General features: G+C 36.6%; 2 protein-coding genes across 2 annotated transcripts; both read left to right on the top strand.

The window, feature by feature from the left end:
• Positions 1-708: 708 nt before the first annotated feature.
• LOC139961471 (plexin-A4-like) lies at positions 709-15,208 on the top strand. The gene is made up of 10 exons (XM_071960661.1): positions 709-859; positions 7,997-9,176; positions 10,599-10,802; positions 11,252-11,377; positions 12,311-12,411; positions 12,978-13,113; positions 13,429-13,591; positions 14,084-14,298; positions 14,769-14,861; positions 15,030-15,208. The coding sequence occupies exons 2-10, from the start codon at positions 8,022-8,024 to the stop codon at positions 15,123-15,125; spliced, it is 2,289 nt and encodes a 762-aa protein (XP_071816762.1). The 5' UTR covers positions 709-859; positions 7,997-8,021; the 3' UTR covers positions 15,126-15,208.
• A 186-nt stretch (positions 15,209-15,394) lies between these two features.
• LOC139961472 (plexin-B1-like) lies at positions 15,395-23,462 on the top strand. The gene is made up of 11 exons (XM_071960662.1): positions 15,395-15,481; positions 15,873-15,944; positions 16,322-16,533; positions 16,916-17,058; positions 17,584-17,695; positions 18,077-18,237; positions 18,546-18,710; positions 19,254-19,347; positions 19,609-19,887; positions 20,175-20,315; positions 20,659-23,462. The coding sequence occupies exons 2-11, from the start codon at positions 15,926-15,928 to the stop codon at positions 21,331-21,333; spliced, it is 2,001 nt and encodes a 666-aa protein (XP_071816763.1). The 5' UTR covers positions 15,395-15,481; positions 15,873-15,925; the 3' UTR covers positions 21,334-23,462.
• The last annotated feature ends 37 nt before the right edge of the window (positions 23,463-23,499 follow it).

Genomic DNA, 23,499 nt, shown 5'->3' with positions numbered 1-23,499 from the left:
GCTTGTAATTATTCAATGTTTTACCAGGGAACGCTTTGGCACTCAACTGTGGTTCCTATATGTGCACTGAGCCGTTGTGATCGTGTTATGCGATCTTGGACAAGTTGTGTTGACCTCTATACAACCCCAAACTGTGTGTTGTAAGAGATAACGCATTTGTTTCACATATGTGTCGTGGTCTAGGAGAAACACTTCAGAATTCGCAACGTGATATTTCGAGTGAACAGGCTAAATAGCTCAAGAAATGCACAAAGGGCAATTTTTTTGTAGAAAGTAAACTTAATCAGCTTTCTTTGATTTTATAAAAATAAGTTTGAGATGTTTGTACGATATATTTCTATTTTTAATGCTAAAAATAATATCAATATAACAACATAATAAAAGTGACCTGGATTACTTTCAATATTGATCAACGATGTGGATGTGCTAATTTACATTTTTATCCACTACTTTTGCAAAGAAAAGCAGAATATTGTTATTGAAGTGATCTAATAACAACAAGTGTAAGTGTTTCCAAGCAATATCAAACTGAAAGCAAAATAGATAACAGGGAAGTTTCATTTGGCGAATTCTAAACTCTCCTAGTCAGAATATAATTTTACGTTGACAGAATTGAGGACGCTATACCGTTATGAAAATTATGCAAGTTTGAAGGATCCTTCGAAATGAGTGCGTTCTGCAGAATTAGTATCACTTGATAGGTGTGACAGGGCGGTTAAGGAATCTGGTTTGCTGGCGTTGTATATATCTGGATGTGCATTAATCATTAGCCTGATCGAACGTAAACATATTGACTTCAAGTTCCCAGGAGTTTCTTGTGATTGCAGCAGAAATAGAAGTCCTCGCTTTGTGCAAACTGGTAACTGTGCTTTTGACTTTCACTTCCAACAAAATGGTTGAATATTTACGGTCATTAATAACAAACACTTTATATGCAAGTTTAAGTTAGTAGGTTAACATATAATTGAAGTACTTCAGTAAGGACGATTGAATAGTTTATGTTGGTACCATTATACATTTTTCAGAAAATGTTCGATTTGCTGTTTGCATGTAGCCGACCTACATAGTGTGTAGGATTGCTTGGGAGTTGCTAGAATTCAATGTTATCAAGTTTGGTAACTTGTAATATAAGCCTTATTAAAACTGATTATTAAACGGAAAAGTCTACTTCAATAATATATATATATATATATATATATAAATATATATAAATAAATATATATATATGTATATATATATATATATATATATATATATATATATATATATATATATATATATATATATATATAATGGTATGTCCACAATCATATCCTGAATATAGGTGTAGGAGGCAGGCTGGGTTGGGAGAAGTAGAAGAGGGGGCTGCAGCCCCAACAGAATGTGATCCTGAAAATTCAGGCAATATGCTGATGTTTTTTTCGGGCAATGCAAAAAATTTGATGAGAGTCAGTATTTCCGTAAAAAAACTCAGCCTCAGGTAATTAGACTAACGTTCTAAGCTTGCCCGACTAATCTGACATTGACGTTGTGGAGTTTTGACACAGTTCGCACTCAAAACTTTCCAAAGCGATGTTACAACGAACTCGAGTTTCAAAGGTGAGGGGGTTATTCAGCAGTGCGTCCTTCATTTTATTTAAATTTTCAGGCAAATTGTTAGAGCCGCCCCCTCCCCCTAACACATTAGGCTCCTAGCCATATGACCCTGCAGTAAGCTTTTGTTCGGATTAAATGTGAATTATTTCAAACAACGACTTTTAACAACAGATACCACCAAACGTGGCACCATCTAAGGTAAGGATATTGCCAATACCCAAACGAAATTCTATTACAACAGATTTTGAGGTTATCCGATGACAAAGCAATTTTCCAGTAGTTATATATGTAGGCTGAGTAAAACATAAGCCAAACGCGATGCCTTTCATTTATGATGTTGACGGGAACTCAATCTTAAAATTTTAATTTTAAGTGGACAAATAAACTATACACAATTATACTGGTATCCCGAATACATTTATTCCGAAATTTAAATTTTTTACTTCTACGTGGGTAGCAGTATTTGGGAAAGATAACATTCTTACTCACATCTGTAAATTATGTGTTACTCATATGCAAATTTCATTGTTAACACTCGTTTCTTAGTGAATTAAATTGATTTAATGTATATCCCAATCACATTTATAGTAGTTGATTGCAATTTCAATTATTTTAAATCACTGTGAATGAAGTCTTCTGCGAGTAAACCCAAGTTAACTCACTCGATCGAGAAGAAAAATAGTTATTTGTGAGTAAGATTATTCCCAAACAAGTTCAAATCGCCTGGATACTCAGAAATAGGCTTACCAAAGACTTATTAAACATATAAATGACTAAATGGATGACTAAATGGATGACTAAATGGATACTAAATGGATACTAAATGGATATAATGGATAATAATGAATACTAAATGTATACTAAATGGATACTAAATGGATACTAAATGTATACTAAATGGATACTAAATGGATACTAAATGGATATAATGGATAATAATGAATACTAAATGTATACTTAATGGATACTAAATGGATACTAAATGTATACTAAATGGATACTAAATGGATACTTAATGGATACTAAATGGATACTAAATGGATACTAAATGGATACTAAATGGAGACTAACTGGATACTAAATGGATACTAAATGTATACTAACTGGATACTAAATGGATACTAAATGTATACTAAATGGATACTAAATGTATACTAACTGGATACTAAATGGATACTAAATGTATACTAACTGGATACTAAATGGATACTAAATGTATACTAAATGGATACTAAATGGATACTAAATGGATACTAAATGGATACTAAATGGAGACTAACTGGATACTAAATGGATACTAAATGTATACTAACTGGATACTAAATGGATACTAAATGTATACTAAATGGATACTAAATGGATACTAAATGGATACTAAATGTATACTAAATGGATACTAAATGGATACTAAAGGATACTAAATGGATACTAAATGGATACTAAATGTATACTAAATGGATACTAAATGGATACTAAATGGATACTATATAGATACTAAATGGATACTAAATGGATACTAAATGGAGGCTTAATTGATATTGCGGGCTCCTTCTGCACTGAGCAGGACTACCCTCAATAAAGATGACATTAATATAAAAAAACAAGAAAGAGTGAACCAATCGTAATTCACATGCAAGCGGGCGGGCAACTCGACTCAAATCATGCAATACGACAGTTATCGATGCTGTATGTGCTATTAGGTAATTTTAATCTTTCATTCTCCCCACCCTGTTGATTTCTATGAAAGCTTAGACTACGATATAGGGTAGGATCGAATAGTCTAGCCTTAACGTGACCATTACTCCATTAGGCTAACTATGAAGTAAGAATGCATAGACTGTAATATCTAATTGGCTAGACTTGTGTGATGTAAGTGGTGTAAGAACACAGGGGCATATCCAGGATTTTCTAACCCGGGGGCGCGAATTACTATCTAGGCGGAGCGCCACCATCGGTTGGCGCGCAGCGTGCAAGAAAATTTCTGGTTTTGACACCCCCAGATCACCGGAAATGGCACATCTCGGGCTTGAAAATGACCAACTAGATGTTCACTATTGCCTGAGTAACCAAGTATTTTCCCAATATTTTTTCTCTCCATCCGTAACCTTTTTGAAGATTGTCACCAGTCACACATCATGTTCGACCTTATCGCATCTCCTGTGGATCACGGCTTTTGTAGGTGATTTCACGCCGCGGCCCACAATACCCGTCAGCCCCACTTTTCAAGGTTTTAAGCCCATTATTCGTTCAGAAGTTGAAAATTCACACTTCTCGTGAAATCAATTCACTTAAAAACATACCCATAATGTTGCACAAAATTTCATCTATGGACAGCCAATGCAGAAAAACCTCCATGTTTAGGAATGTTTGTCATGGAAATTTCGAAAATTCAGACACAGTTAACATATTGGTGCATGGGCGCAGATCAGTCTTGGATAATGCGGTGGGGACGCGTGTCTGGTCTCTGATACTATCTAAGCGGAGCGCGACCATGGGTTCGCGCGTAGCGTACAAGAAATTTTTGGCAAATACTCCTCCCAGATCGCCGGAAACGACATTTCTCAGACCCAATGATGCTCCCATACCTCCTTAAGTTTTAGATCTCGTGGCTTAGAAATTTAGTTTGGGGAAATGCATGGGCGTCTGCAGAAAAAAATCCAAGTAGACTTTTGTATACGATGGGTCTGGTTTTGTAACTCATCGGGAAGCGATTAGAGGGGTGGGCGTAGGGTTGTGGGGCGCGCGTTTTCATGCAGATGGGAACAATCTCAAGAAGTGATGGGTGCGTCCGCCTCCCCCCCCCCCTCCCGCCGGCAATGATATGCCTTTGGATCCACTACATGATATTCACAGGAAATGTGCTCAGTTCTCAAATCGCATGCGAATTTATTTTTAGATTCATTGTATGAGTTACGGTACTAAGGGTGGGTAACAATTAGCATTCAGTTCGCGTTATATATATATATATATATATATATACATTAGTGAGAGAGGAAAAATGGAAACGTCAAAAATGGAGTTGTCGGTGTATGGGGTAAGCTGAGGCGCACGCCCCTTCCGAAATCCTCGATCCGTCACTGGCTACCCTGTGTATATAATAGGGATCAGAGCTGTAATTATGACTGTTCCTCTTTCTCTTCCCTTTGTCTTGGCGTTTAATTTCTACCCCCTCCTTTTCTTCCTTTTTCTCTCCTTCTTCTTTTTCTTTTCCTTTCCTTCCTCTCCTTCCTCCTCTTTTCCCCCTCTTTTTTCCCTTTTTTTCTTCTCTCTCTTTTTCTCTCCTCTTTTTCTTACCAGGGGGCGCGCGCCCCCAACGCCCCCCCCCCCTGGATACGCGCCTGGAACATGATGCATAATTTACAGGTCACAGCTGTTTATACATGTTACCACTGCCACAGATATTAGACTAGTGAATTCCACCAGCTTATTGAACATTTAAGACTTGTTCAAACACATGAACCAGACTTCAGTGTTCGATGTGGCATTCATGGCCTTCATTCTTAGTTTCCTCAGGATGGTATAACCCCCAAAAAGCTCTACTTGTTGCATTATAGAGACCACATGATTCAGTTTGGGCCATTCACAAATTGCTCAATCATGAGGTTTGAGGCACACTTATTTTAAGGACCTTGTAAGAAAACGAAAACAGAAAAATTTGCCGAAAGGCTTGCCCAACGTTTCTGTATACACTCTGTAGGCCATGGCTAGAGCCCTGGTACCATACACGAAAGAATGACTATAACTCTGTATTCATCTACTGAAAATAGGTCTACCACTATGTATAACGAATGGCAAGTGAATGCTAGAACTGCCCATAGATCAGGAAGGTTTCTCTTCCTGATAAATAACAGCTCAAAAAGGAGTGAAGATGAAGATTTATACTGGAACCGTTTCTGGCGATCAGTCTTTCTAGGACTGTGGACTACCAACGATTGTCACGCATCGTGGTTACAACGATACATGAGATATTTTGATCCAGCTAAAACCAGTTCAAACCAGTACAAGTTGGTTTATTACTCTGCCTGCAACTGGTGTAATAGAGGTCGCTATATCATAATAAATGTAACACCACCGTTCAATTGAGAGTAGAGCAGCGAAGACCGACATTTTTTAGACACATCTCAGATAAATAAACTAACATTACATTCTCTCAAGACAGTGATATTTGCAGGGAGTAACGGAGCAGCCCAAAACTGAGAACAACAAAAGTATAAATAGCTATGAGGCTACTTGTACTTATAGCATGGCGCGATCTGCTTCTCATATTGTTTTTCTCATTACCCATCATGCGTATATCTACCTACACATACTATTATGTATTATGCATTTTTATATCGTTAATTTATACAGGGATGAGAGGATGGCAACACTTGCCTCAGGCTCCCTTCACCTGGTTCTTTTTCCCTTTGCAAATGGTTTACATTTTATAACAGATGTAGAGAAAGTTGGATACCAAAATGTATTTAAATAATGGAAATATAACACCTTTTTGCCTCTAAGGTTGCATAAAAAACCGAGAGCTTCTGAAACTTATGTGTCATAAGTCATTATATAGTACCACTTCTCTTTCCATTTACGAGATATAAATAAAACATTTATATGAACAATGTGGATATATACTGTGTAATTTGTTGTAACATATACATGCTTATGTTATTGTATCGTTTATAGACAGTACTTGTAACACTTACATATCTGCATATCAGGTTACACTTAAAATGACACATTTGATTGTCTTCCTTTGCAAGTACTGAAGCATTTCTTTGCAACACGGGCTATTAAACATGATACCGAAGGTGACACCTTAGGTGTATATGTGCAAACATATCTTGACGTAGCTTTCAGAACAACAACTTCTATGAAATTCCTATTGCCAAAAAGGTACAACACCATTTTATGATAAGTTTGTATCCAAACCTAAGTTTTTAAAGCAGTTTACAAGGGTCGGCTTTCCCGATACCCAATCACAAAGCAGTTTCACTATTCGTATGATCTATAATGTATCGAGAAAAATACAAAAGAAGAAAGATCTGTTTGATTTACATTTTTCTTTGTAGCAGTTACACACAATTTTAAGATTTATGTGATGTCACAAAGGAAAGGTTTTCATGTTCTCACACTAGGAGAATATATAATGTCGATGTATGTTTTACTAGAAGTATGGGAGCAGGAAAATGCAGTGAATGTCGCTTTTGAAACCAGTGGCGGGGCTAGGGTATTGGTCAGGGGGGAGGGGGCGAGTATGGTCTGTAGGGGCGCTTTCGACACTATCTAAGCGGAAATTTTTTGAGTAAAGATACTCCCTAGATCGCCGGAAATGACCCTTTCCGGGCCTTGCTAGTTTGCAGATAAACGAAAAATAAATAGGTGTCATCGCCATTTGTGACAACTCGGAAGTTAATATGGGTGTTGAAAGTACATCCGCTTCATCACAATCCCTGTGGTATCTTTGTGAGTGCTCATGTTTTGTCAATAACCGCGAATAAGTAAAAAGTGGTAAAAAGCTGAAAAAGGCGCCAGCAGTCCTTTTGAGTCCGTCAGTGGGGGCATCCGCCTCCTGACTGTATGGAGACTCCGCCACTGTTTGTGACTATTGGGACATGTATATTACTTAACCGTTACTATAACCGTTCCATAAATAGTTATGATTAGTGGGGACTTGCCTGATAGCTACATGAAGATCGACAAAGGTGTACATCGCACAATACATAGATAATCCATGTCCATCGATAATTGAGGACATATTACATAAAATAATAGCCTATAAATACCAATAAAACACACCAGTTCAAACCAACAATGAGATGGAGAAATATGATGATATCTGGCAATTCAATAAATGCAAAACCTGGTCACTACAAGTCTACGTTTTTCACTTTGCATCCTACAGCACACAAGCGTACTTGCAAAATTAATTTCTAGTTTGGTGACACAAAATCTATATTATCTGTAATCTTATATGAAATCGTGTAATAAAACCACATGTTTCGGAACATTGAGAACAAATTATACAATATAAAAAAAAATATCATTGGCTTACCAGCAAGTGTGTCGGAGTGGGAAAGGTATGTGGGGACAAAAAGATTGAGAGATCTAATATTTTACTCTGTATAACTATATCTTAGCGACCATTAGATTCTGGAATAGGAAATAACATAACAATTACATAGGTTTTTATATCTATTTACTTTATTTACTGTTGAGTTTGGGAATATACTTTATAATTAAAGTTTTCTGTTCTTTAATATCTACAAACATTGTTATGTAACAGTATCATACTTAAATCATCGCACATGGGCTGCTTCCATTAATATTCTCTTCCCAAATAGAAAAGCATTTTTACTGCAATTGAGTAATAAATTTTTCAACTCAAAACAGTCAATATTAATTTCCTTCACAGATCTCATTGCTGGAAATCAACCAAGATGTTCACCGTTCCAACAAAAATAGATGACGTTGTTACCAGACAGATGCTTAAGTTACATTCAGTGCTTCTGGATATCTGTATACTGTCACTGCTTTCGTCAAATGTTCAGGTGGTTAAAAGTCAGAATTATACTACTTTCCAAATTCCTAATTCCAACTCTGTTTTCCAAAACCAATTCCTGGATCCGAGTGATGGTAGTTTGTTTATCGGAGGACTAAATTATATTTATAAATTTAACAGTGATTTAGATTTAATACAATCTGAACAAACAGGTCCTGTTGATGACAATTCACAGTGTAGACCCCCTCGATTTAGTTGTGCGGAAACAAAGACCACTACAGATAATTACAATAAAGTTATTGTAGTTCATCAAAATAGTCTGATCACATGTGGCAGTATTTATCAAGGAACCTGTCGCATCAGAGATCCTGCGAGTCTTAATGTTACATATGGTGATTCAATACGAGAGGTCGTACCCAATACACCATCTGGTTTGGTTGTTGCCTTTATTGCTAATGGAGCCACGGATAGGGTCCTTTATGTTGCATCATCGTATGGTGACTGGTTAAAAGATGCACCAACGGTATCAACAAGATTAATATCACGCTCTCCACCAGATGATCAATTATTTAAAGTCACCTCTGAAGATGCTGAAATAACACTACCGCCATCTGTCCTGGGTGGTTCTCCAGCAGATCAGCCATTCAACATCAGTTATATTTATGGATTCACTAGCGGTCAATTTAGCTACTTTGCTGCATCGCAACCCAGAGATTACAGCACCATAAGTAGATATACTTCTAAATTAGTTCGTCTTTGTCATGGTGATCCAGACCTTATTTCCTATATTGAACTTCCTCTCGTCTGTGGTGGAATGACCGAGGATGATGATTACAACTTGATCCAGTCTGCGCACCTTGCCTCTCTTTCTCTAGACCGAGATGAAGTAAAAGATGTACTGGTGGCATCATTTTCAAAGTCAGAATCACCCACCAGTCCCACTCCTTCATCTGAATCAGCTATCTGTATATTCTCTGTAGATGAAATCAATCAAGCATTCTATGACAGACGATTAGACTGTGCTCAACAGGGAACAGATAATACAGAAATCAGTTGGGTTGGATCCAGAGCATGTTCAAACAATCCGTTCCTGGTAAGTAGAAATATGGAAACTCAAAAGTTAATGGTGGATTACCTTCATACTTGGTATATGCATCCTACTTATTGAGTACAAGAACCCTATTGTTTTCTGTGAAGTTTAATGGGATCAACAGATCTGAGGTCAAAGGCTGAAAACTTTGTGAACATGATAACTCAAAAAGTACATATATATTCATCTTAATACATGGTATGTAGATTTAGCTTGTTGAGTACAAGAGCCCTTTAGGAATTGGTGGAGGTCAAAGGTCATATGTGGTCAACAGTGAATGTCTGAAAATTTGTAAACATGATAACACAAGAAGTACATCTTTCTTTTATTTCATACTTTGTATGTACATCTAGCTTGATAAGTGCAATCATCCTATTGAAATGGTAGAGGTCACATGAGGTCAACATGGATCAAAGTCTGAAAACCCTTTACAAATGATAACTCCAAAATAGAAGCTACGATTAATCTGTGAATTCTCCGATGCTACGACTTTCTTTTGGTGAACGCAATTTGGTCAAAATCAGTTCAGTTTAGTTCTTCGAAGGGGCTCTAGGTTTTAACAAAAAACCATAACTGGCAAGAGGTATTAGATTCTGCTTCAGAGTTCATACTCTTGCTTAAAAAGGGGAAGTAAACCTCCTATAGGGGTTTCTCCCTCTGAGCTTCAAGGGGTCAACAGGTTATTTCAAATGGGCAACCCCCCTCCCACCCCTGCTCCCCGCTCCACTCCTCATGGGGTCAAAAGGTTATCTGAAATGGCGGAAAATTTGCCATTTTCTCAAAAATATTCCTAAGTGTATAAACAATATAACACCAATTATTATAGGGAGTTGCTGGATCAAAATTGTAGTCTATCTTTCAGATAGGAAGACAGTTCTTTCTGGATTTTGAAACACTTTGCTTTCAAATTCTATACTGTAAAATCCTTATAAGTGAATGACATGGTTCATACCCACAAGGGATTGCGACATATCTTTACTGATTCTCACTTAATTCTTATAAAAATTTAACTCACTTGCTCTACAATAGTCAGATAGATATTTTGAATTTGAGAAAATTGAATGGCAAGGAATCAAAAGGCTAACTGGCTTTCTGGTTTCTGATAAAAAAAAACCCATGATAATCAGAACTCGAAGTAGAAGCATGGTCAAGCAAAGCTAAATACTTATAAGTAAATTTATCTAGAACGCAAGACATTCCTCGTTGTTATTTGACCACTTCATTTTTCAATTGCCTATCTATTCTGTTTATTTACTGAGTTCTCATTAACATCCATGGTCACATCAAATAAGACAGGATTCCTGCAGTATTGACAATTTACATGGGATGGAGCTTTATAATTGTTAATCTCAACTTTAGAGAATATATCAAGGCATTAACTTGTGTATATAAATTGATTATTCTATTGGTTTATTTCCTTTGTAGTTCAACCGCATCAGTCAGAGTTCACCGGCAGATTATTGCCATACACCAGAAACACAGAGTCCTCTCGGAGGTGACAACAGAGCCATCATTATATCAGCCAGACCAGTATATGAAAGCACCAACTACATCACTGCTGTTGCCGCAGTTCAGCATTTTGAGACACCAATTCTCTTCACTGGTGGATATAGTGGCAATTTTGAAAAGGTAACTTTCCCAACATTGTAAAACAACTCATACAGTTGTCACGAGTACGATAAATGAGAATAATTTTGAAGGAGCAATTTAGGGAATTTTGATGATGCCCAGTATGGGTATTTCCCCAAACATTTCACGACCATATAATGATCGTGCTCAACATCATGTACCAGCAAATGCTACAGACACTGTATCTCCGTAATATGTTTTATACCAATGATACAATTGGCATTCCCTTTGATCCAGATCAAATGCACACATGTGACATTGAATATCCCACGGTTTGTTCATTGTGAGATTCAGATTTTTTTATATTCTACATAATGTTATTATTAACATTAATGTGAGAAGTGTTCAGGGTCTTCTGTAATCCTTTCATGATACAATCATTAATTTTATGGATTCTCATGAATTATCAAAACCTTCGGTAACGGTATAAAGGATTGTTCTCTCCTCAGTTGCGATTGGACGGTTCATCAGCAGAGCTCTACGAGATTCTTGATCTCCATGAGACACCAGTCATCAGGAACGGCTTACTCCTTTCAGAAGATGGAGAATTCATCTTCATCACCTCTGAGGATCAGGTTAGATGTTGCCTCTGTTTTGTCTTTCTCATATGTTTCCAAACTTTACAAGAAAAGCTTGTAGAGAGAACTGATTCTTGCGTTTTGTTTTGCACTGAGTTACCTAGTAACTGGATACTCATCCAATATTGTTACCAGTTTCTTAAATTACCACTCGGATTTTCCCAAAGTAATTCTGTTAATTGTAAATTTACGTCACTACTCGCTTACCTGCCTCCCTACAACCTTAGCACTCTCGTTCTACCGTGTCTAGAATGAACTGGTAACCTTTTATCATTGACTGTGAAATCATTGAGCAAATCTCACATACTAAGTCTTCATACTCTATAATTCACAGTATAGGTTTTATGAAATCAGATCACTAAATGTCCATTGTTACCTTTCTCCTGTACCAATTCAGGGACCCACTTTTGAATTGAAAGCTGGCGGTGCAAACACTTCTCATGATATATTTATATTTATATTACATTATATTTATTTGAAATTGAAAACAAAATATTGCCAGAGGAAGTTGTACTTATTATCTAATAGCAGATTATTGGGAGAATATTCCATGAGCCATTGTTCAATAGAATGTTGGCCACTTTATTTGCACGATGATTCTGAATGGTGATAACTTAAATATATTATTCCTTACCGACAAATTCTGATCTTACTTTGATCAATAACACTAACGTAAGTCATTTTTTACACGTTTTCATATAACAATAGTTGCAGTGGAAAAAATGGAGCAAAATAATGGTAGCCCATTTAGAAAAGTTTTGGTGGGAGTGGTGCGGCCGAGGGGTTTGCGGGGGTGGGGGGGGGGTGTTGGAATGATTGGAAGTACCGAATGTATCATTCTAATAAACAGTTTTATTACAGTAACAGTTCTAATTAAAACTGATCTGTTAACAAGAATGAAACTTGGTTCATGATTTGTCGCACTTTCAGATAACAAAAGTTCCAGTGGAAGAATGCCACAAGTTTACAACGTGTGAAGAGTGTCACATGGCGGGGGACCCATACTGTGGATGGTGCAGCTTGCAAACAGAGTACGTTATGTACATGACAATACCATTGTAGACGATGAATTTGGATACTTCATAACACTATGCTCTTAAATTTTATTATAGTGCAGATCATTGTTTTCACGAATCTACTTCGTATTCGATTTACGACGAAAATTGGTCATTGCAGGATCTATTATTGCAGGATTTATTATTACATGAAACAGAAAGTTGACAAAGATGTTTGCATGGGCGATGGAATAGTATACATCCTATAAGTTTTGTAGTGTTATTATAAATGAACATTAAAGTAGGTGGAGAGCTTCTGAATTCATATGAAACGGTCGTTCTTTGGAATGACGATCAAGAGCAAACGTTTGGTTTTACTGCCAATTTAATGCAAACGAAAAATGTTGAAAGGAGTTTCAAACAAATTCTTGAATAATATGCAACATAAATGCTGACTTTCATTGTAGTTTATAAAGCAGTTAAGAGAATGTATCAACCATCAGGGAAACGTATGAGATTTAGTTTAGATAGTAAAGTAAAACCTGAGCAATTTCGTTGAGAAGGTAGTATTATCATGTATCTGTTTCCGTTTGCCTCAACAGATGTACCAGAAGAATAGATTCACAATGTCAAGGCTCACAGAATGGAACTTCCCTCAGATGGCTTTCCAGTGAGGATGACTGTCTGGAGATAACTGGAGTTACTCCAAAGTTTGCTCCTTCCAGAACCACCACTAATGTAAGATAATGAGTTTGATGAGCGATAAGAGAAACTGTTCTACTTTCTAAGTCCAAATTGACAATTTCCTCTATTTGAAGGGTAATATAGACTGTAGGGAAAGCTATATAAGATTGAATGTAGACCTCTGTTATAAATATGTAAAAGCTCTTGTAATCTATTTAAATGGAATGTTCAACAACGACCTTATGTTCCAATGAACTTTATTGAAAACATCAGCAGTATGAAAAGACATCAATCCATGTATTAGACCAAGAAACTGCTTATACCAGCTCATTTGTAAAACAATATTTTTCTCTTTTGCACACTTTGCAGTTAACAGTCGTTGTCTCAAATCTGCCACCCATCTCCAGCGGAAGCCTGACTTGTAAATTTCTGGAGGGTGAGACTCTGCACAGGTCAAAACTAGTGATAATCATGGCGGACATATCAACGATTACTTGTAATACACCCGTAAATATTACGGTTAAAAACACTGGTGAGGTTATAGCCCGATCGCCAGTCAGCTTCCAAAGTGTTCCAAAGACCATTTTATTTTGCCAAATCATGTTTATATTTCAAACATAAGGGACATTGGACAATACGTATTGAAACCTGTATGGAGCTATTTTTAATACTGCTGCTTTGCATTTAGAGTAAAATTCATCTAATTATAGAAACACACCTTTTGATGTTTGCTAGTATAATTTTCAATTACTATTACCGAATCAGATAAATTCAGGAACCAACATCCCTGGACAGGTTTTTGCATGGGCTCACCCTTAACTGCAAACATATGATAGAAGAGGATAAGAGCCAGATTCCAATCGATTTATATTATTTACAATAAGGTTACTACTATGTTATGAATACTACTTGTATTCAATGAAAAATAAGAAATCGAGGATAAACCTGTGATCTAACACATATACTGTTTATGATTGATGATTGATGATGAAAACTCTTTTAAAAGTTGTTAAATTCTTTTCAGGATTTCTAACTGTGGAATTGCAGCTGCTTTATGAAGAGAATGAACAAACCCATACAATTGCCTCCGTTCCATTTGAGTTTTATGATTGTGCCATTATTTCGTTCTGTTCTGAATGTGCTGGAAACAAATATGGCTGCAAGTGGTGTCTCCATAGCAACCAGTGCATTGATGAAAAAAAGAACTGTTCCATAAGTGATTGTATTACCACTACAACTGTAAGCTATTCTTCTTACACTTTCTTACCTGTATGTATAGCTTCCACTCGAAGTAAATTGTGTAATTTCCTTCACCTTTAGAAGAACAAGACTGACATATTAGATGTTTAGGTCTGCCCCTCACATTCGGTAAACAAAAAAACAGAAGAATGAAATCCACAACCCTTTAATAGTACTAAAAGTAACAAGTATCGGTTATCAAAAAGTGAAAGACTGTGAACAAACTGCATCATGTGAAAAGCCTGTTGAGGAAAATATGAAAGTTAGAAGATCTGACGTCTCGATCATAACAGGATCAAATTCTGCAAAGACAAGCTGCCTTGTCTTTGCTGACTGGAAACCCTTCTAGGATTGAAAGGTTAGGCTCTCTAACCATTATATGTGAGTCCCCTTCCCCAACAGACAAACCTTGTCCAAGAGCGTAAAGAAATATCCGTCGTAACATACTGTGACATGTCATATTTCTTCAGAGCTGTCCACTGATTCGTACAACTGAGGAAGTGTTGATTCCTGCCGGTCAAAGTCAAGAATTACAGTTTGAAGGAATTAATTTACCAAATGATGTAAGTTCTAATAATAATTAACCATCTTCCGAATTTGTTGAAATCAGATATAGTCTGGTGTTTGGCGTATGTGGTATAACTACATATGCTATGGTGTATCCATATCTTTAGCAGAGAATTGTACGACATATTGTATTCCAAGCTAACTATCATTTCTGTTCAATGCAGTACTGCGCTGTTATACACATTTACGACTGCAGTGGTATTAAGACCTTCCTTACCTGTTTCGAACCTCTGGACGTACAATCAGCATCCATAGCCTAGTGGTTAGGGTGTCCGCAAATAAAGCAGGAGGACTGGGTTCGAATCCCGGCGGAGGCTGGACGTTTTTGCACTATTCTGGATTTGCCAACTCACAATATATATATATATATATATATATATATATATATATATATATATATATATATATATATATATATACCTCTGTCACAGTTGTAAGTCAGGAATATAAGTGTTGCTTCACCTTAAATACAATCAGTCATGCTATAATCCTCTGAGCCTATTTTCAACATTTGCAGTCGTTCCAATTCAGCTGTCAAATTCAGTACACAGGACTACAAACACACATAATACCAGCAAGTATTGTAGATGACCAAATCAGATGTGAGACTAACTTGGTAAGTTCACAATAAGTTCAACTCGCTGTTATTCAGCTTTCTAACGCAATGCTCTGAATAAGTAAAGTACTTAGAGACCAAAACAAAGGCTTTGAATCCTTAATGTGTTGTTACCACTTAAAAAATGCGTTCTAAAGAACCAGCGCAAGATATTATGCATAGTTTTTCTTGTACTTTCACGAACTGACATAGGAGAGATATAATAACCACCTGTGAAGGTTTTATTCTCTTTCTTGGGGACTTGTGACACTTGATATATGATCATGATTATACAATAATAACCCAATGATATGGGACTGGGGTTGAGATTGGATCAAGTCGTTTGGTTTTTGTACCCCAGGCTCTATATTGTGTGACGTTCTGAAGTACTGTACCTTTGTTTTCTTTGCAGTACAACTATTCATCAACAGTTGAATCTTTTTCTGGGGAAACTTTCCCATAGACATGGAAGGCAACCTGACAGGTAAATCCTCGTACGATTCATGTCAGAATCGTTCAATTCTTTTCGGATTCCCCTATACAGCTACAGAAGAGTTAGGCCCACCATACGGTTTATTATTAAATTCAGTGTATTGGTATGTTATAGTGCAAATAATAAAATAAGCTATTGTATAAATGGATGTGAACAAATGTAAAGCGTATAGAATGAATTTGCTTCTCAATTGCTTTCCTCATTTCCGGAGCCATATGATCACCCTGTTGCCCTTATTCGATTTATTCAAGTGATATGGATTACAGTTCACCTTTTGTTCCAAACGCTCTTCATTTCTTTCGTCATATTAACTGAGCACACTTTATTGTAAATGTTTCGTTCTACCTAACAAAATCTTCTTATTTCAGTAACTATTTATAAATGTAACAGAATGGCTGTTACGATACTAGATGGTGAGAGCAAACCAACTTGCGGGATGTGCTTGATTGTCGACCAGAGTTATGGATGTAGTTGGTGTCCTCCCCTGAACGACTGTTTATCACCGATGGACGCCAACACCTGTCCAACTAACGAATTACTCGAACAGGGGAATACCTGTCCTAACCCAACAATAACCAGTGTAAGGTTCACATTCAACTTTATTTTTAACTTTGCATTACTTTGAAAGTTTTAAAAAGGGTTGATTGGACTAAATAAGGTGATCGTCGTCTTTGCTTCCACACCTCTTTATGTTCATGATCATCACCTCTACTCCAGCTATTCGAAGTAGGTTAATATTGATATAATGAAATTATACAGCAACCACATGTCTTTCGATGCATTTTTAGTATCAGAGTTGTACTTTTTAGTAAACATGCTCCTCTGGATTAAGTTCATTGTCTGCGTCAGGTTTTTATTTTATTTTAATCGTTGCAAAATTCCTACCAATCATGTGTCAAACCGCATAATAAAAAATGGTAACGGACCATGTCAATAGAGGTATCATTCTTTCTCTGTTTTAGTTCTTCCCAACTTCAGGACATGTGTCTGGTGGGACTCGCATTGCCATTAATGGATATAATCTTGGTTTCGTTCCTTCTGATATCACGACAGTATCAGTGGCCGGTATTTCATGCACAGACAGTGAATATAATTCACCACAATTGTAAGTTTCTATGTCAGCTCATTTTTGCTCAATTTGCTCACAATATACAGTTTAAACCAGAAACTAATGCTTACATTGTTCAGAGTGCATCCACACGAGTAAATATTTTGGGAAACGGCCCTAAATGATTTTGGCTTTCTTACTCTACCCCAGCTCACTTTCTCACTGTTGGAAGCTTACTATGCCACAGAGTATATGGCAAATTTCTTTCCAGGACTCCGTTTTTATTAGACTTACATAAACACCCTTGAGAAGAGCTATTGTCCCAATTGGCTCCTCTTAGCCAAATGTTCACGATAGATGATGATGCATGTAAGCTGATATGTTTCAAAGCAGATCTTTGGAAAAAGACAATCAAACAGTGCACTTTACTCACCAAATCGATATAAGTATTCATTACTTTTATGTTATGTTGATATCATTACCAGCCATACTATAAACAATTGGGTCCTTTCATTACAACGATTGTGATGGATAGAATAATGTGCTTAATATCTACATTTTTTATCCTCACTGTAACTTTAGGGTATACTGCACCACCAGAAGTATTTTGCAAATTCTTTCGGGTAAAGTCGTCGTTCAGTTTTCAAATAACCAGTTTCTTCCCGCTCTATCGGAACAGACTTTCTCTTATGTGGTGAGTATTTTATATAAATACACCCTTCAGAGGAATCTTGATAGTGCACCTCTGCAGGGTTTTCGCTTTGTCTTTACTTTTTTAATTTGAACCGATGTAATGCATCGTGTGTAGGTTTACTCGTAAAGGTTTGCATCCATCAAACCACATCTATTTAAATGTCTACAATATGTCATGGTGTGTAACATACATGGTGTTTCCTAGTTATATTCTCAGGCTGATACCAGTGTTTACTATTTTGGTCATCGTGTTCTGCAATAAATGCATAACGTTTTGCAAATCCCGGTAAAGTTTAGTCATACAATGTGACAGTGCTGGTTAATTCAATCAATAGTGTAAATTTCATTTTCTAATTTTGTTACTTCTTGTTATGCGACACAGAGACCTAGAGTTCTTTCTGTTTATCCTACGAGAGGGCCTCGGTCAGGAGGTACCAGACTAGTCATAAGAGGTACAAAGTTAGACTCGGGACTGACACGGACAGTAATGATGAGTACGGCACCTTGTGTTCCCGGTGACGGATACTCTTGTAAGATAGAAGAGTGAGTATCTCTTATTTTTCGGATCGGTGTGTAAACCTGTTGGTAAACTGCATGGTATAGTTTTTTCATTCCAATTCTTCGGTAAAATTAATTTGTTTTGCACCAACTGCAAGCATCTTTCTCAGTTTCTATGCTCTTTCAGCCCGTCATTTGTAGAGTCTAGGCAATGATAGTAATGAATAAATTGTTTAAAAATTTATGAAACTGGGTACTACAAAGTAGATTTAGATAGGAATCCAAATGGATCGCGTGGACACTAAGCAAATAAATAAATATGAATTTATTCTTAATCATGTTTCATTTTACAGAAATAATTCCGATGAAATCATTTGTAGAACTGGATCTGCAAATGTTACTGACAATCTACTACTTTCTGTCAATTTTGATTTGGGATGTGAATATAATGGCGATACATTTGCGTATCTGGGAGACCCCATCGTTGATAGTTTTGATAGACTGAGTGCCATTGCAAGGTTAGTATCACTTTTTCTTTATTCAGCCTTGATTTCCATCCCACAACTTTCCTGTTTGCAATATCAAAACAATGTTGAGAATGTTAAAGTGATGTTTACCGTATTACTGAATATGTGCTGTTACGCCCATCAAAGGAGATTCCGCGTTCAGTTCTGCACTAATAGAAAAAGATAGTTTAACTAATAGTTAGGTTACAGCTGCTTCGACAAATAACACAGTGAAGGTAGTGCAAAATTTGCAGGGAATTGTGAGACAGTTCAAGGTGTTGTAAGAAATAGATCGTTTCCCAAAAACAAAAATAAAAACAATGGTGTACCAAAAATAAACAGCTCAAAGTCGAGAAGAAGGTAACATCTTGTAACAGGAATATTAGTTAATGCAGAATACTTTTACCTGAGTGTTACATCCGTCTTCAGAATGCCCTTTAAATTGTGAAATAAATACACTTTCACATTATTATTATACATTCAAGCTCTTTGATAGTTTATACTGCCGTGATGTGACTTTAATATCAGTCTGTTATTTGACTTATTCGTTAACAGTGGTGGTCTGGATCTGCCTATTCTGGGGGAATCTTTTGACATCATACAAACAGCCCGGTTGGAAGTGAGAATTGGCTCTGATACGGTCTCTGGGGTACGTTTCCAAGGAGAATATGTTCAACTTGGTTGACAGATAAATGCAATTTTTGTTTTGCGACAGTCTGCTTTAAAGATTTGGGATTTGATTTAAACTGTCATTATAATTACAAAAATTCAAAGCATGCATATTCTTTCCAAATTTCCACTACCTTTTGGTACAAACCGTCCATTTTCGAAGTGATCACATCTTGCATTTAAGTCATTTGCTTGTTTTTTGCTTTTATCAATACCATAGCTGTTTTTCTTTGTCTTTCAGGATTGTTCCAATTGTTCCGACTCCACAATGAAGCTCATTTGCAAGTCTCCAAACATTTCCGTTGCCCAAACTGACTACCCTCTCCTACTACCGACGTCAAATTTAAGTCTGTACATGGACGGTGTGACGCGTTATATCAACTTTGGAATGTTTTTTCCTGGCAGCCTTGAAACAGCTTTTGAATTTGTCGAAGACCCTGTGTACTATATCTTACCATCAGCCGAAAATATAATCAAAGTACCTAACGAATTCCAAGGCCAGTACAACATCACGATAGAGGTAAAGTATGTGATTTTATTAAAGCGAAAGTTGCTTTTGATTATACACATGATACCATGCTTTTCCTATCTTAGGAACACTTCGTCTTGAAACTAGTTTGTTACTTTACTTTGCTTAATATTTCAGGCCTAGGGTTGGTTCAACAATTCCCCTTACCTAGCGTCCAATCAATAACCCCAAAGGACGCTGCACAACTTACGCTGTATCATGTTGGTAAATGTCTTTTACGCTAAATGTGAGTTCATGTCCTTGTTCTTGTCCTATTTTTATCTTTATCTTTATGACAGGGAGACAATTTAACTCTTGCTTCAAACAGTGAGGATGTGTCGGTCATTATTGGTGGCAAGGCATGTTTTGTCTCAAATCTATTCATCAATTATTTGATTTGTCAACCACCCAAGTTATCTGAAGGAGTGCACCAAGTACAGGTATATATTATTTAAATTGTATCAATGGAAAAGTGCTTAGAAGGCAATTATGCTTATCTATTTTTCAAAATGTCGACAAATTACGTTGGGATAACACACACATTAGTAACTGCGTCTGTACAGTTTCGTTTGTGCTGAAGTTTTATTTTTTTTTGGCAAAACTTCAATTATTTACAATTTGTGAAGTTGAACGTTAAACATCAACAAGAAAAGAGTGAAAACAAAAAAATGAAACTAATTAATAACGAGTGTGGCCTTCATGACGTCCCTCAAAACGCCAAGCGTGATAAAGTAATTAACATGCACAACATAACTATTTTCATTTGCACTTGTTCATTGACAGGTACAGCACGGTAACCTTAACTTCGTGGTAGGTCATGTGGAATACCTAGGCCCTGACCAGACTCTGGCGCTACCTATTTTGATCATTGTTATTCTTTCATGTGCTCTCACAGTGGTACTCCTCTGCTTTTGTCTTTTGGTACTTTATAATTTAAAAGCTACAAATCGTTCCCTCTCAGTTCTCCATACCTATTATTATAGGGATTCCCGACAGAAATCCAGAAAAACAGGAATGGATGACGATAATGTAAGTGATCATACAAATTGCAGTCAAGATATGGACTATTTATCTATAGGCAGTACAGCGGCAACAGATGCACAACCACCAACACTTCCAGAGAGAACTCGAGCAACTGAACTGTTCCAACTGAAGTCAAAAGTTTCAACGGATATTGGAAAATCCAGCTCAAAGGAAGAAGATAGATCTGGGCCTGATATCAGCCTTGACACAGGGAAAGAGCAACAACTACCATTACATCCTAAGAGAAACATGAGCAGGGTAAACGAGAAGACGCACGAGAGTGACCGCAAGCAGCAAAGACCGACAACTTCTGAAGAAGATGACGAATACAGCAAACGCATTTATAATGACCATAGTGTTTCAACGCCCGTGGATAAACTGAATGAAGATGCAGCTGCAAAGAGTTTAACACAAGTTGAGGAAGAGAAACAATAATCCTTATAGCCATCACATTCACCCAACGATAGTAGAAATACAACAGGGGATTAATCAAGAAGTGTGATTATGCTGTCGTTTCATTATCAAAGACCAATAATTAGATGAAAAGTTACATCTTAAATAGTTGTTAGGCAGAGTGCCCTAAGTAAAGAAAGGAATATCCGGTTCAATTGTAAATAGCTTTTTATGGTACGGAAGTTTGTGTTGTGTTCAAATAGTAAATGCATTTTTAACTTTTCTTCATCGTCTACTTCTGATAATCAAAACTTTACATATCAGGAATAAAATCTAGCTCCTACATTACCGATTTTCACACTGCTGATTTGTTCCATAACATTGTATCATACTATTATTCATGTTTTAGAATGTTATGAAATCAGGTTTTTGTTGAGTTTACTAAATTAATCTTATTTCTAATTGAATATGTCTCTGAGAAGAGAGACTGTAACCCACCCACCCCCGGTAACCCTCACATGTTGACTATTATATCAACAGCAAGTCGTTTGAATGGAACGTTGTGTTCTGGTTTGTGTATAAAGTCCTTTGACAAATGGTTAGCGGTTTCTGGTGACTCGGACGTTTGTGAGAATTGTTCTGTTCTTGCATTGTTTGCTTTGACTGGAACACTAAACGACAAACGTACTATTGCAGGTTCAATCTGGTTGCGGTATTAGGTTCATTGGTGTTTTTCCGTAATGGGTGACAGTGGGTCGCAATTTTGAGACACCATCAAGGAGTGAAATTCTAAATAGCTAGATAGATAGATAAACAAACAGACAGATAGATAAACAGACAGACAGACAGCTATGATGGTAATCTTTGTGGTGATAATGGTGAAGACCGGGATTACGGTCTTAAGTATAGGTGTCACAGAGAGAGAGAGAGAGAGAGACGAACCGGATGAAAACCACATTGATAGCAAACATATCATTGTGACATGTCAACCTGAACGCTTGTACATGTAACGCAATGGAGATTACTTCCAAAATGTGTTTTATGTTGAAATGAATTTCAGCATTAGGAAAATGAAGGGAATTTATTTGATTAATAAGTGGTTTCTCTGAAGATGTTCATCCATGTTTTTGTTTAATTTTTATTTTGATGGTCAACCTTACGTCACTCCAGGTAACAGGGGGCTTTCTACTTATCCACACGATTATTCAGAGCTGAATCGCAATAAAATTTGAAATATATAAATATTATTAATATTTCGTTTAACAAATTTGTTTTTCTCAAGCTTTTTCTTACCATACGAACAGTACAACTACACTAAAATAGATTTGACAAATAGAGGGTAAGAAAAATATGGAAAGAATAAAGCCTACTTGAACTTGCCTGACAACATTTGAAGTGGGCAGGAGGGCTACATGCCTGGGGCCCGGGCTCCATGAATGTATGTCTGGAAAATATGGAAGGGGTGGATGCGGGGCAGGGAATATATGGAATAAAGAATAGTGTATTTCTTATACTTATCGTATACTTGAGAAATTGCGGACAGTGCAACAAGTGACACAATCACCTTCTGGACCCGACCTAATTGTAGACGCTTCTGTAACCCTGGACTACACTGTATGGATTATGATGATCGTTCAGAAGAACTTAAAAAATAAGTTCTCATATAAACAAACTCACATTTTATGCTCCTATGACAGTGATTTTTTTCGGGGACAAAACGGAGCCGCCCAAAAAATTGTGAAATAAAATATAAATAGCTATGATATATATGATACTGGATAGGCTACTTGTACTTATAGCCTAGCGTGATCGACTTCTCATAATGTTTTTCTCATTAACCATCGTCAAGTTGGTCATTTGGATATGAGATACATACGTATATCTACCTACACGTACTGTTATGTATGATGTTTTTTATATCGTTAATTTATACAGGGCAGAGAGAATGTTTTGCCTCAGGCCCCCTCCATATTTTTTCTTTTTACAAATGGTGTACATTTTATAACAGCACAGAGAAAGTCGTATACAAAACTGCCTTTAAATATTGGAAATGAAACACCATTTTGAATCTAAGCATCTAACGTAAAATAAGAAAACGAAAGCTTCTGAAAACCAATGCTGTGCATTCAGTCATTATTAATTCGTAGTTCCTCTTTCCATTTAATATATATAGAAATTGGCATATGTATATATACATATATATATAAA

Source organism: Apostichopus japonicus, chromosome 20 (genome assembly GCF_037975245.1).
Source record: "Apostichopus japonicus isolate 1M-3 chromosome 20, ASM3797524v1, whole genome shotgun sequence".
NCBI lineage: Eukaryota > Metazoa > Echinodermata > Holothuroidea > Aspidochirotida > Stichopodidae > Apostichopus > Apostichopus japonicus.
The sequence above is the reverse complement of the archived record's forward strand: the minus strand, read 5'-3'. Positions and strand labels throughout refer to the sequence as shown.

What these genes read in the sequence shown, in the direction of transcription:
- LOC139961471 (XM_071960661.1), top strand. Translation starts at nt 8,022, where the DNA reads ATGTTCACCGTTCCAACAAAAATAGATGACGTTGTTACCAGACAGATG. An exon ending in ATAGTGGCAATTTTGAAAAG is followed by an intron (nt 10,803 to 11,251) that starts GTAACTTTCCCA and finishes TTCTCTCCTCAG; the next exon opens with TTGCGATTGGACGGTTCATC. An exon ending in TATTACGGTTAAAAACACTG is followed by an intron (nt 13,592 to 14,083) that starts GTGAGGTTATAG and finishes AATTCTTTTCAG; the next exon opens with GATTTCTAACTGTGGAATTG.
- LOC139961472 (XM_071960662.1), top strand. An exon ending in CTAACCCAACAATAACCAGT is followed by an intron (nt 16,534 to 16,915) that starts GTAAGGTTCACA and finishes TCTCTGTTTTAG; the next exon opens with TTCTTCCCAACTTCAGGACA. An exon ending in GCTCTGATACGGTCTCTGGG is followed by an intron (nt 19,348 to 19,608) that starts GTACGTTTCCAA and finishes TTTGTCTTTCAG; the next exon opens with GATTGTTCCAATTGTTCCGA.